This window comes from Notamacropus eugenii, chromosome X (assembly GCF_028372415.1).
Source record: "Notamacropus eugenii isolate mMacEug1 chromosome X, mMacEug1.pri_v2, whole genome shotgun sequence".
NCBI lineage: Eukaryota > Metazoa > Chordata > Mammalia > Diprotodontia > Macropodidae > Notamacropus > Notamacropus eugenii.
Genome location: NC_092879.1, coordinates 101,504,027 through 101,516,819, shown reverse-complemented (window position 1 = coordinate 101,516,819; position 12,793 = coordinate 101,504,027). Strand labels below are relative to the sequence as shown.

At 52.0% G+C, this 12,793-nt stretch overlaps 1 protein-coding gene across 1 annotated transcript; it reads right to left on the bottom strand.

The window, feature by feature from the left end:
- Positions 1–12,224, bottom strand: LOC140516395 (relaxin receptor 2-like). The gene is made up of 10 exons (XM_072627334.1): positions 12,199–12,224; positions 11,769–11,843; positions 8,086–8,157; positions 7,743–7,814; positions 7,298–7,369; positions 6,937–7,008; positions 3,963–4,192; positions 2,888–3,298; positions 1,469–1,684; positions 1–885 (listed from the first exon to the last, which is right to left on the bottom strand). Exons 1-10 carry the CDS (start codon positions 12,222–12,224, stop codon positions 629–631), a joined length of 1,503 nt encoding a protein of 500 aa, XP_072483435.1. The 3' UTR covers positions 1–628.
- Between the last annotated feature and the right edge of the window lie 569 nt (positions 12,225–12,793).

Here is a 12,793-nt window from a genome sequence, read left to right as displayed (position 1 = left end):
TTGAGGTGAACAGTGTTTGCTCCCAGAGCATGTATGACTTCAAGATGAGACAGAACTCAGGAGTCCCAATGCCCGACCTCTCCCTCTCCCTCCCTCTTGCCCCTCATCCCTGTGCTGAGGAGGGGCTGTGGCAAGGGGAGGTCCCCCTCTCCTCAAAAAGGCAGTTCTTGGTGTTCTTTCATTCAACCTAGAGCACTTGGGTCCCAGTTGCTGGGCCATGCTCAGGGTCAGGGCCATCTCTGATCCAGGTACCTGATTCCCTCCACCCTCTCTACACACACACATACACACACACATACACACACGCACATTCACATGCACACATGCACACCACATGTATGCACGTGCACACACCCAACACAATACACACACACTCACACATAACACACATGCACGTGTCACACACAAACACACACGTACATGCATGTACACACAGCAAGGTACACAATGCACATATCCCACACAATATACATGCATTCACACACCACACACATGCGCGCACACATGCATGAATATACTTACACACATTGTGCACACACAACACATACATGCATGCACGCATGCATGCACACATACGCGCACACACGCACAGAGTCTCTCTCCCCTTTCCCCCACACGTCATCCCCTCTCAGTTCTGAGACTCAAACACGGTCCTCCCAGCCTGCCGGCCTGCTGGGCTCGCCAGGTCTCTGGCATTAGTGGCTTGGAGGGGCACCAGGGAGAAGCTCGGGCCTGTGGATTGGGAGGAGGGGAGAGAATGAGTCTCTCGCTGCAGACATTGCTTCAGTCTCTCCTGGAAGGGTGTCGTGGTGATGGTGTAGAGGACAGGGTTCAGGGCGCTGTTGATAGGCAGAATGAAGATAACCACCCAGGAGGTGAGTGTGCCTGAGGAGGGAGGCAGAGGGGGCAGGGCTAGGAGTGGCCATCCACCAGGTCTGCTTTGGAGGCTGAGGGCCTAGGTTCAAATCCTAGCTTGACTACTAAAAGGGGAGCGAGTCCCTTGACCTCCCTGGGCCTCAGTTTCTTCCACTGTGAAATGAGGAGGTTGGGTGGCCACTGTTGTCTCTTCCAACTCCAAGTCTTTGACCCTCCCAGTGCTCTGTCCCTTTCTCTCCCTCCCTCCCCACTCCCCCTTATGCCCTTGATGGAGACCCCAGATTTCCTTCCCACCCCCAGTGACACTGACTTTCCTCAACCTCTGATGCTGGCAAGAGATCAAGCTTCAGGAGAGAGAGACAGAGAGAGAGATAGACAGAAAGGGAAAGAGAGACAGAGAGACAGAGAGAGAGAGAAAGAGAGACAGAGAGAGAGAGAGGCAGAGACAGAGACAAAGAGAGACAGAGATAGAGACAGAGACAGAGGCGGGAGAAAGAGAGAGAGAGAGAGAGAGAGAGAGAGAGAGAGAGAGAGAGAGAGAGAGGGTGGGGGGAAGGGATGCTTCAGGGAGGATTCCCTTTGCTTTGCACACCTGGGATTTCCAGCTGCAGCAGCGACAGCAGCTTCAGGAGGAAGATGGGAAGCCAGCAGAGGGCGTCGGTGAAGACAATGAAGAAGAAACGCTTGGCAATGGAGACCTCCCGAGAAAAGCTGCCGGGCTCTGCTGAGCGGGCACGAGAGACCCGAACCGAGTGGAACATGCTACTGTAGGCCGCGACCATGGTAATGAAGGCGATCAGGTTGACCCCTGCAGCAGCCCAGAACAGTGTTCATGGATGGGACATACTGACCTTCCTTCCTAATAGAGCTGGAGCTCCATCTCCCGTACAACCAACTTAGCAATCAACTTGTTAATGTTGTTGTCCATCTCTCCATGACTCCATGAACCACGCTAGCCAGGGAATTTTCTTGGCAAAGATCTCTTCTCCAGTGAGTCTCCTTTTATCAGAGCTCTCTACTATGACCTGTCTTGGGTCATGTTTCACTTGCATGTTTCACTGAACTACACAAGGCAGTGATCCAGGAGGGGCAACAGTCAACTACTTTGTATTGATTCTGTATATGTGTGCACATGTGTAGATCATACATATCACACATATGTATTTATGCATGGGTGCGCCTATGCGCAGATTGTACACCATGTACAGGTGTGCAGGAAGCATATGTGTATGGTATGCGCATGCACTGTGTGCGTGTATACGTGTAGGCCTACGAATGTACATATGTATATGTATATGTTATGCTCACACCTGTTGCCTCCCACATAAGAACACAAGCTAACCCTAAATGCGCTTCTTGAGGGCAAAGGCTCTTTGATTCTTTACCTTGGTCTTCTTAGCTGCCAACAGAGGCTTGCTGGGTAATCGCTAATATTTACACGGTGTGTCTTTGGAGTGCTGGAGCCTGGCATATAGGATACTCTTAATAAATGTATTGATTGACTGTCTTTCTAGAGAAGGGGCTTTTAACCTAGGGTCTAGGGACCCTCAAGGAGTCTGTAGATGGATTTCAGGGGGTCTGTGAATTTGGATGAGGGAAAAAATGACATTATTTCATGACCTTCAGATTGGATTTTAGCATTGCCTTCAATGTAGGCACCAATCCTGATTCTGAGAAGGCATCCATTGGCTTCTTTCCCAAGGGACTGCCAAAGGGGGGCATGCCACTAAAGTCGGCTAGAAGATTTCAAGGTGGGGGGGTGGCCTCAACCCGCTAGGAGGTCCTTGTGAGGGCCCCAGCTCTAGCTGTGGGATCCTATGACTGAGCTCTGAGAAGCGCTCCCCAGGAGGAACCCAAGCTCTGAGGTGTTTTGGGGGGGGGGCACCTGATGTCTGCCTGAGATCTCAAGCCTCTATTCATCCCTCCAGGTAACCAATGAGGTCCAGCTCATGAACTTAATGGCAGCTACCCCCACCTTACCCCCAAGATCCTCTCAGGCAGACCCTCTTACCTAAGAAGATGGCAGTGGAGTAGTGCTGGGCCATGGTGCTCTCAGGGGCATCAAAATGGAGAGGGAAGCAGACGCCATTGCTGCCATAGTAATTGCCAAAGGGGCCTCTGCTCCAGAAGGGCACCACTGCAATGGTGAAGCCCACTAGCCAGATGGCCACCAGAGTGGCGAGGGTCTGCCTGCGGCCAGCCCGGTAGTGGCTGAAAGGAAAGACGATGCCCACGTACTTCTCGAGCGTCATGTAGGTGAGTAACAGCACGGAGACCTCAGAGGACAGCATGGCCAGGCAGCCCACAGCCTGGCACTGGGAGCTGGCCATCCAAGCCTGGGCATGCTTGTTGTATTCGCCAGCATAGCGCAGGTCAGAGGCGCCAATAAAGAACAGGTAAACACCCATGAGGAAGTCAGCACCTGGGGTGGGACAAAGAGACAGATGGGTATGAGACCCAGCTGTGCACTGCCCTGCGAACTGGACCCAGGGGAGTCTGCATGTGTGGGCTGGATGTGTGGATACGCATGTGTTTGCATGGCTGTGAGGGAGTTTGGGCATCTGTGCACCAGGGTGGCAGGAGGGACCATTCCTGGACCGAGAAACCATGGCATTTCAGAACCTGAGCCTCTAGCCAAGTGTGGTCACACCCAGAGGAGACCTTGCTAGTGTCTCCTCTGTTCCTGGGATCACCATCTCCAAAGCTAGCTATTACTGGAATCCAACTAGAATGTAAGTTCTCTGAGGGCATCCAGTAAAGTACTCTGGATCTCACTTTCCCCTTCTGTAAAATGGACTTTATAATCTTTGTTGCTAGGTTGCAACACCTCAGAATTAATGGATAGAGTACAGGGCCTGGAGTCAGTCAGACACTTAAGAGATGTGTGACCCTGGAAAAGTCACTTCACATCTGTCTTCCTCTGTTTCCCCAACTATAAGAAGAAGATAATACTATCACCTTCTTCCCAGGGTCCTATTTGTAGGCACACAGCAGGTACTTAATAAATCTCATTCCCTTACTCCCTGGTACCCTGGTCCTCTGGGGGGTTGTGGCTCCCCTGGCAGGGCCCCTTCGGGCTGACTCACAGCACAGACACTTGATGGCCATGGCATGCTGGAAGTTTTCGGGCACGATAAGGGAGCGCATGCAGACCACGAAAAGATTGCCCAGGCAGGTGGCACAGGCGATGACCCAGACGAAGACTCGAAGGAGCAGGTTGGCCAGCAGGTTCTCCAAGGAGGAGATGCCATCTGTGTTGGGCTGACAGCTGCGAACATGGGGAGCGTAGCTGCAGTACTGAAAGTGGTCGAAGTAACTGCAGGGCAGGGTGCACAGGGAGAAGAGTGGGTTACTGCCCAGACCAAGACCCAAGGTGGCCTCCACACGGCCTGCGCCTCTCGCTCCCCCTCCTCCCCATGGCTCCCCCTCCAAGCTTCAACTTCCTGAAACCTGTCAACACTGGAGGACAGAAGAACTGAGCTCATCGCGCCCTCAAGCTCTTGCATTCCATCCCTGACAAATGCCTTGAAAACTTTGCCTCCAGTCCCTGCCTCTGCTTCCTCAGCAATCTGAGTTCGAAACTCAACCCACCAGGTGGCTAGCTAATCTCAGCTTCAGGCTCTCCCTCCGTTCTCTTTGACAAGAAGGCCCAGGAGTGGTACCAGGTCCACCACCACCTCTCATTCCATCCAGTTTCCTCTAGGAGACTTTATTGCGCTTTCGCCAATCTCCAGTCTCTGTCTACTGGCTGCTTCCCCGTCATCTACAAAGGTGCCCATATTTCTCCCATTCTCTCTCAGTTGTTCTATCCATCCTGCTGGCTACTGATAGATGGCTCTCCTTCCCTGGACGGCCAAAGTGAAGAAGGCTCCTCTGCTCCTTGTCCTCTCTGTCTCTGCCTCTGTCTAACTGCAGTCTGGCTTCCAACTTCATCATTCACCTGTTGCTGCTCTCTCCAAAGGTACTTGTACAAATGTAGTGGCCTTTCCTCAGCCCTCATCCCCCTCTCCACCCAGCCCCTCCCCCCCGCTTCCACAGCCTCGGACAGGACAGATAACCCCTTTTTAGTGGATACTCTCTTCTCTCCTGGTATTTGGGACACTGCATTTTCCTAGGGCTCATCTTCTATGGCTGGATCTTCACTGAGGTTGTGCTAACTGTGGTGGTCCCCCAGGGCTCCATTCTGGACCCTCTTCTTCTCTACCTCTGTACTATTTCACTCAATGATCTCATTAGCTCCTGGGGATTTCATATTTAGCTCTATGAAGATGATTCTCCAAACTATTTAGGCAGCCCTAACCTCTTTCCTGACCTCCACTTTCACATCTCCAACTGCCTATGAGATATGTCAAATTGGCTGTCTGGTAGACATCTGAAACTCAATATATCTATAAGAAACAAGAAACATCAGAAAGACGAGAAGTCATTGTCTTTCTCTGCCAAAGCCTCCCCTCTTCCTGATTACTCTTCTCCCCCCATCCTCCCAGATCCCCCAGGCTCCCAATCTAGGTATCATCCTTGACACCTCACTCTCTCTAACCCTCTCATAACTGAGATATTGCCAAATCCTGCCAATATCACCTTTGTAGCATCTCCCAGATACACTCCCTTCTCTCCTCATCACCTCAGACCTAGATTGTTGCACCAACTCCTGCTTGGTTTCTCTGCCTCAAGGCTCTCTTCCTTTCTCCACTCAGCTGTCAAAACGCAGATATGATCATGTCACTCCCTAACTCAGTAGACTCCAGTGGCTCTCTAGGGTCTCCAGGAGCTTTCCTTGGTATTTCATGCCCTTCACGCTCTGCTCCCTCCTCCCTTTGCAGTTTTCTCACACCTCACTTCCCACCACATCCTCTTCCATCCAGTGAAACCGGCCTCCTGGCTATTTCTCAAACAAGACCTCCCATTTCTTCTTGGCTCTGTGCATTTTCTCTAGCTGCCTCACTCCCAACCCCCATGCCTGGAATGCTTTCCTGCCTGTCTCCCAACTTCCCTGGCTGCCTTCTCCAGGAAGCCTGTTCTCTGACTGGACCTCCCTTAATGCTGGTGCCTTTCTTTTACTGTATAGAATTGACTTTTCCCTCTTATAGAGTTTGTTTCTGCGTATTTGTTTGAGTGATGGCTCCCCCTTAGATTGTCAGCTCCTGAGGACAGAGACTGTTTCTGGCTTTCATTGTATCTTCAGTGCTTAGCACACATAGTGCCTAGTAAATGTTTGTTGATTGACTGTTGACCTCCAATGAGCTTCTAAAAGACCCTAAATCTGCCCCCTTGGCATGAGAGGGCCCTTTAAATATCCGAAGACATCCTCCTCTTTTCTAGGTTAACCTTCAGTCAATTCTCTGAGACAGCTAGGGGGTGCCATAGCACACAGAGCACTGACCTGAAGTCAAGGAGACCTGAGTTCAAATGGATGATCCTAGGTAAGTCATCAAACCGCTGGCTGCCTCAGTTTCCTGAACTGTAAAATGGGGACCAGAATATACCCTCCCTCCCAGGTTTGTTGTGAAGATGAAATGAGATGATGGTGTCTGGTACGCAGTGCATGCTACATAAATGCTAGCCATTGTTATTAGTGGTATTGTATTGGTTTTGTTGTTATAAAGCAAAGACCGGAGACCCTTGGCTTAGCTCGGGATGGCTGCTCCAACTTGTTCGTGTCCTTGTTGCCCTGGTGGGCACCCCAAAACTGACCCCACCAACTCTTCCATTTGGCTGCTAATAAGTAGATGAAGGGAGATTTTGGGGGAGACCCTTTTGTTACAAGGGCATGAGGATTAATTTGAGGATCACTCAAGTCTTCCCTACTTCAGAGAAAGGTCTAAGTCCACTGACCACTGAGCCACCACGGGAAAGTCTTTTTCCCAGATCTGCCAAATCCCCACCCTGTCCCTATCACCTTGGCACCCACTCTCTCACCCCCACCAACAATAAGAAAATAGAGTTTGGTTAAAGGGTTGTTTCTGGCTTTCCTGAACTGAGTTGAACCCCAAAGCCCTCAGCCACTCCCCAGCCCTCCCTTAACCATCCCCCAACCCTCTCCCCCTCCCAGGCTCTCACATGTGTGACAGGTTGGCCAGTTTCTGGAACATTCGGTTCTGAATGTTGGGGATTTCCATGCCCTCCATGCTCCTGAAGTGAGAGGAGAAAAAGGAGAAAATGGAGATCAGTGTCACTTAGTCCTGTCCCCTCCACTCCAGGATTTCAAAAACCTTGGCTGCTCAACAGAAGTCCTGCCCCTGAGAAGAAAGAATCTTGGAATTGGAGTCATGACAGCCTGACTCTGTGTGACATAGGCATCTCTGGGCCTCAGTTTCTTCAAGTGTAAAACCTCAAAATTGGACTATTGCTCCAAATTCCAGGCCTTTAGGGTCCCCTTCCCCATACTCCATAACCCAGGCTGAGAGGCTCCTCCACTTACAGCGAATGAAGATGGGGGAGGCTGTCAAAGTGGTCCACGGGGATCTGCTTCAGAGGATTAGCAGAGATGTTCCTGTGAGTGGAGAGCAGAGAGAGCTGAAGGGGTAGGGGTGGTCTGAGGCATGAGGGAGGGGCACTGCCCTAGTCAGCCTCAGTTTCCTCACCATAACACCCTGCTTGGACCTCATCCCCCAGCAATGTCATTTCTATTACCACACGGGCTTTGTGGGGTCAGGGTGAGGAGGTACTCAGTAGGGCTACAGGGAAGCTGCTTCCTTCTATTTTGTTGAGGGAACAGTCAGGAGTCTGGATGCATCAGGGCTCCCCCCCAAAACTCTTCTCCTTCACCCCTCAAACCACAAGGGCTGTGACCTCGGGCCGATTCCAATGTACTCAGATAAGGAGGGTCAAGCCTGGGTTGGGGCCAATAACAAGGTCAGACTCACAGCATCTGGAGGTCCTGCAGGCCCTGGTAGAGTGATGGAGGCATCTCTGTCAGGAGGTTGTTGGACAGGTCTCTGCAGGGAGAGATTCCAAATGTGGGGCTGGGAGTGATTGAGAGGAGGGACTGTGCTGTCCTGCTCTGACATTGCCAGTTCTAAGGCCCCCTGTGACTTCCATTCTCTGTTCTAAAGGCCCTCCCAGCCCCTACATTCTCTATCCTAACTGATGTTACAGTAGGACATAAGGAGACATCTCCAGGCAACTTGGAGTCTCTGCCTCTCCACCCCACCCCCCATCTCCAACTCCTGGGAGTAGGCGCTGGTCTCAGAGATGATTGACACTCACAGCTCCACCAGGCGAGGAAGCTCAGCAAAGGTCCCTTCCTCAATCGTTTTGATCAAGTTCCCCCGAAGGATTCTGGAAGGAGGGAAGAAGACAGAGCTCAATGGGGTCCCCAGCCTGAGCTTGGTGACTTGGCCCCTCTCTGTGTCCCACTAAAGCCATACCAACATGACTTTCCCTCTCTCTTGGCCCCCAAGTCCCTTCCCTTCCTTTCCATCTTCCATGGTGCCCATCCTAGACCAGTCAGTCAGTCGGTCATGAAGCATTTATTGAGCACTCATTGTATGCCAGGAGCTGCATTAAGTAAGAGCTAAGATACAGAAAGGGAACAAACATGAAGCTCATATTCTAAGGAGACACAGACATGACATGGATATAGCAGGAAGGCCATGGGGGATGAGGCTGGAGAGAGCCCCAGAGGAGGCAGCCACATGGCAGGAGGCCAAGAGGGAGACTTCCCACTTGGTGGACAGAGCCCCTGGAAAGGACTTCTGTGAAGAGCCTGGGGTGAGAAGGGATGGCTGAGAGGTGATTGAGACTGTTAGAGGGTGTGTCCACTTCATCGAAGTCCTTTTGGGTATCCAGGTACCTAAACAGGATCCCACCTCATAACTGGGGGATGGGGTGGTTGGGGGGAGAGGGAGGAGTACTGGATGACAAGTCAGGAGCCCTGGGGTTTATTTGGGGTTCTGCTACAAATGTTGTGCTGCCTTGAGCGAGTGAGTCTCTTTGCTTCTCTGAGAGTCAAATGGGAATGAGAATCATGGCCTGCTGAGCTGTACCACTGAAGGGAGGGTGTAGTGAAAGGTTAGGCCCTAAGTATGGCCTAGTGCCTCTGCTGCCTGGGGGAAAGGGTCAAGGGAACAGATGGGGAAGGGGCAGGTTTCGAGTCCAAGCACTTGGTGGGGAGGAGGATGAGGAACTGGGTCTCAGCTCTAAGGTCAGCCAAATCTGGAGCTCCTAGGGGCTGCACCAGCCAGGTCACAAAAGGGACTTCCTGTGTGAGTAGAGGGAGTGTTCATGTCCAGGTGCATCCAGGACAGTGCCAAGTCCCATTTTCCTCATCACAAGGGACTGGGATGGGAGGGAAGCAGGTTCAGGGTGGGAGCCAGATGCCAGCTGCTGCCTGCCAGGTGGAGGCTTTGCTGCCAGGGGTCCAGAACACCTATGGAGCAGAAGCAGGTGGCCTGAGCTGGGAGAAAGGTTGAAGCTCCAGAGGCAGAGGATGTAAGCAGCAGAAAACTCCAAGAGGAGCTCCCATTTCATGGAAAGGAAGCTCATCAAGGTGCTGGCTGACAGCACCTTTGGTTTGGAACCAAAACAGAACTCAGCATCAAATCCCATACCTTCACTTTATAGAAGACACCAAGAAAAGTGAAGGCACCTACCGGAGGTACCAGCGGGGCAGCCCGGGAGGCATCGATCCAAATGGCAACCCTGCTCAGTCTGACTTTCTCACTTCCTACCTACCTGTGTGGCCTTGGCCAAATCTCGTCTCCTTGGTCTCCAAAGTCCTACCTCTGTGAACTGTCCTTGAGAGTTGGAGGAGCTTTGTGGGGAGGGAGAGAAGAACTGGCAAGAACCCAGACAAGGAGATTCCTCCCTCCATCTATTTCCTCCCAGGCCAGTGCTGTGCTCCAGATACTGCCTGAGATTTATTCTCTGTGTATATTAGTGTTTATGCTGGTCTGTTTACTTTACTGAGCGATCTCAGCAGGCCCCATAGCTCAGCTTTAGGGTCAGCCACGCTGGACCCTGACTGCCTCCAGAGTACATGTATGATACCCAGGGCTAGTCAAGAGCTGCTGCCACCACAATAGATGGATGGGAGGGTGGGTGGGTGGAAGGGTGGATGGATGGGTAGATGTATAGATGGAAGAGTGGATGGATAGGTGAATGAATGGATGAAAGGGTGGGTGGATGGAAGGGGTGGATGGATGGGTAGATGGATGGATGGAAGAGTGGATGGATGGGTGGAGGAAAGGGTGGATGAATGGACAGATGGGTAGATGGCTGGCTGGATGGAAGGGTAGATGGATGGATGGATGGAAAGGTGGATAGATGGAAGGGTAGATGGATGGGTGGACAGATGGATGAGTCCCCTCACTGGGCTGGGGCTGGGAAGGAGGGGGTTTAGGGCAAGATCAAGGCCTAGGGCACATCTTACAGCAGCTCAGGACTTGGTTTGGAGAAGGAAAATGTCTTGTTTGGCTATGGCTCCTGCCAGTGAGATGGGAGTGGTGTGGGCCGTTTATGTTCATTAGGCATTCCAACAGGAGGCTGTGCTGACCCTGGGACTGAGGACTGAGCAAAATGCCAGATCGGGGGAGATGGGGCTGTTCTCCCTGGCACCTTGGATTCTTTCCACTGGAGAAAGGGAGAACTGAGAGGGGATGGGGAAGATGACAGACCCTCCCCTCCTCCAGCTGCTGGGCAGGGGTCTGAGAGCATGAAGGGGAGTACTTACAGCACGGTGAAGGCCCCACAGTCCTGGAATACAGAGCTCTCCAGGCTCTGCAGCTGATTTCTCTCCAAGTCCCTGTGGGAAGGTGGGGAGGGGACAGAAAGACCTCATGGGCCTCTGGGCCCAAGGGATCATAGGCTACTGAAGCTGGAAAGGATCTTAGGATTCTCTGTCTCTGCCTGTCTCCCTCTCATCTCCAAACCACTAACCACCCCTTTAAAGATGGAAAATAGGCCCTTGGCTCTTAGGTAGCTGAGGTAAGATTTGAACCCAAGGTTTCTGGCTCGAAGCTGAGTGTTGTTTCCACTGCATCTAGACCAAGGAATCCCTCAGGCTCCAGAGGAGGCAGAGCTGGGCTCATGGTATGCCATCAACTATGAAGCCCCAATGCTGGCTTCTGGAATGGGGCCATGGGGGTGCTGCCCTAAAAGGAAGTGAGAGGGGCAAAGGGGGCAAGGAAAGAGGTCAAAGAGAGAAGAAAAAGGGGGAAGGGAGAGGGGGCAAAGGTGGCAGGGTAGGGAGCAAGGAGAGAGGATCAAGGGAAAAGGCAGAGGGGGCAAAAGGGATAGGGATGGGGGGCAAAAGACATGATAGAAGTAGGGTACAAGGAGTAGGGAGAGGGAGAAAGGAAAGAGAAGTATGGGAGATAGGGATGGTGGGAAAAGTAAAGGGGGCAAGGAAAAGGGGCCTCTTTCCCCCAGTCAGTTGGTGGTCCCAAAGTAAGAATAACCATGCAAGAATATTGGACTGGGGCAGGGCAGAGGATCTGGGTGTGAAATTCCGACTCTGTCACTTACTAACATGTGTGACCTTGGGTAAGTCAATTCTTTTCCCTGGGCTTCAGTTCCTTCTGTAACACTGATGTTTTCAAAGGGTCCTCCTAGTTCTAAGTCTGACGATCCAGGGTGACTGAGGGTTAGAAGCTCTGGGATGGAGGTTAAGGGTAGGGAGGACATGAGCCAAGTTTGACCCAGGCCTCCAGTCTATGGCTCCCAGGTCTACATAGCCCACCCAGGTATACTGAGTCCAATAAGTGTTCATGCCCTATAACCCTCATGCCAACCTTCCCAGCAAAGTAGGGAAGGGGAGGGAAGGCAGGGCCTTCTTGTAGCCATGGTAACTTCCTTTCCCAGACCCCTCTTAAGCCCAGAGCATCTTTGGCTGCCACTACCCTTACCCCCGGCACCTGGCCAGCCCCCAGGCCCATAGGGCAGACACTCACAGCCAGCTCAGCTCGGGCATCTCGGCACAGATCGATGGGGTGGGCATCTTGCTGAGGGAGTTGTTGAGAAGATACCTGGCAGAAGGCAATCAATCAACCAGTCTGCACTGAGCAACTACAGGGAGTCCAAGAAAAGGAAGGACTTAGTCGTTGTCCTCAGGGAGCTTATGGTCTAGTAAAGGAGGGAGAGAAAATCTATCCCACCAAATGCATCCCAGCATTCAGCATTTGCACTGATGCTTACCTGGAGACCTAAGAGCCAGGCTCTGGCCAGAGGGAAACAACAATCTTGGGCAACTCCAACAGTGGGGGCCCAGGGGAAGGAAGCTTTCCCTGGGAGGCGGGACAGGAAGCTGGTTCAAAGGCCACTGTCCTGAGGCTAAATGCCCTGGCCTTGGAAAGTCAGGAGAGCCATGCCTTTGACTGTCACCTTGGACAGCCGTGGCCATTAGCCATGTACCCCTGGACAAGGCCTTGCCTTTCTGGGAATGTGCTTCCTCATCTGTAAAAAGGGGGTCAAGAAGATTTGGAGGTCTGGTGGGCTGTGTGTGGGAAGTGCTTTCTGAACCTTGAAGCTCTATATAAATGTGATGGATTGTGAGATCCCTCAACTCCTCGTTCCCACACTTCAAAATGGCTCCATTTCCCCCCTCCCTCTATCCCTATGCTGTTTTCACTCTGAAAGAGGTGGTCATTCTCCCAACTGGAGCCAATCCTTTCACCTCAGTCCTCTGGGACCTTGGGCCACCAATCATTGCTCCTCTTAACTAGGGGGTGCTGCAGTGGGTAGAGTGATGAGCCTGGAGTCAGGAAGACCTGAGTTCAAATCCAGCCTCAGGCACTTACTGTGTGACCCTCGGCAAATCACTTCACTGTCTGCCTCAGTTTCCTCCTCTGTAAAATGTGGATGATAATAATAGCACTTCCCTCCAAGGGTTGTTGTAAGGATGAAATGAGATACTTGAGAGCGTTTAGCAGACTTTAAAGAGCCATGAAAATGCTAGTGATGGTGACTGGTGTTCACT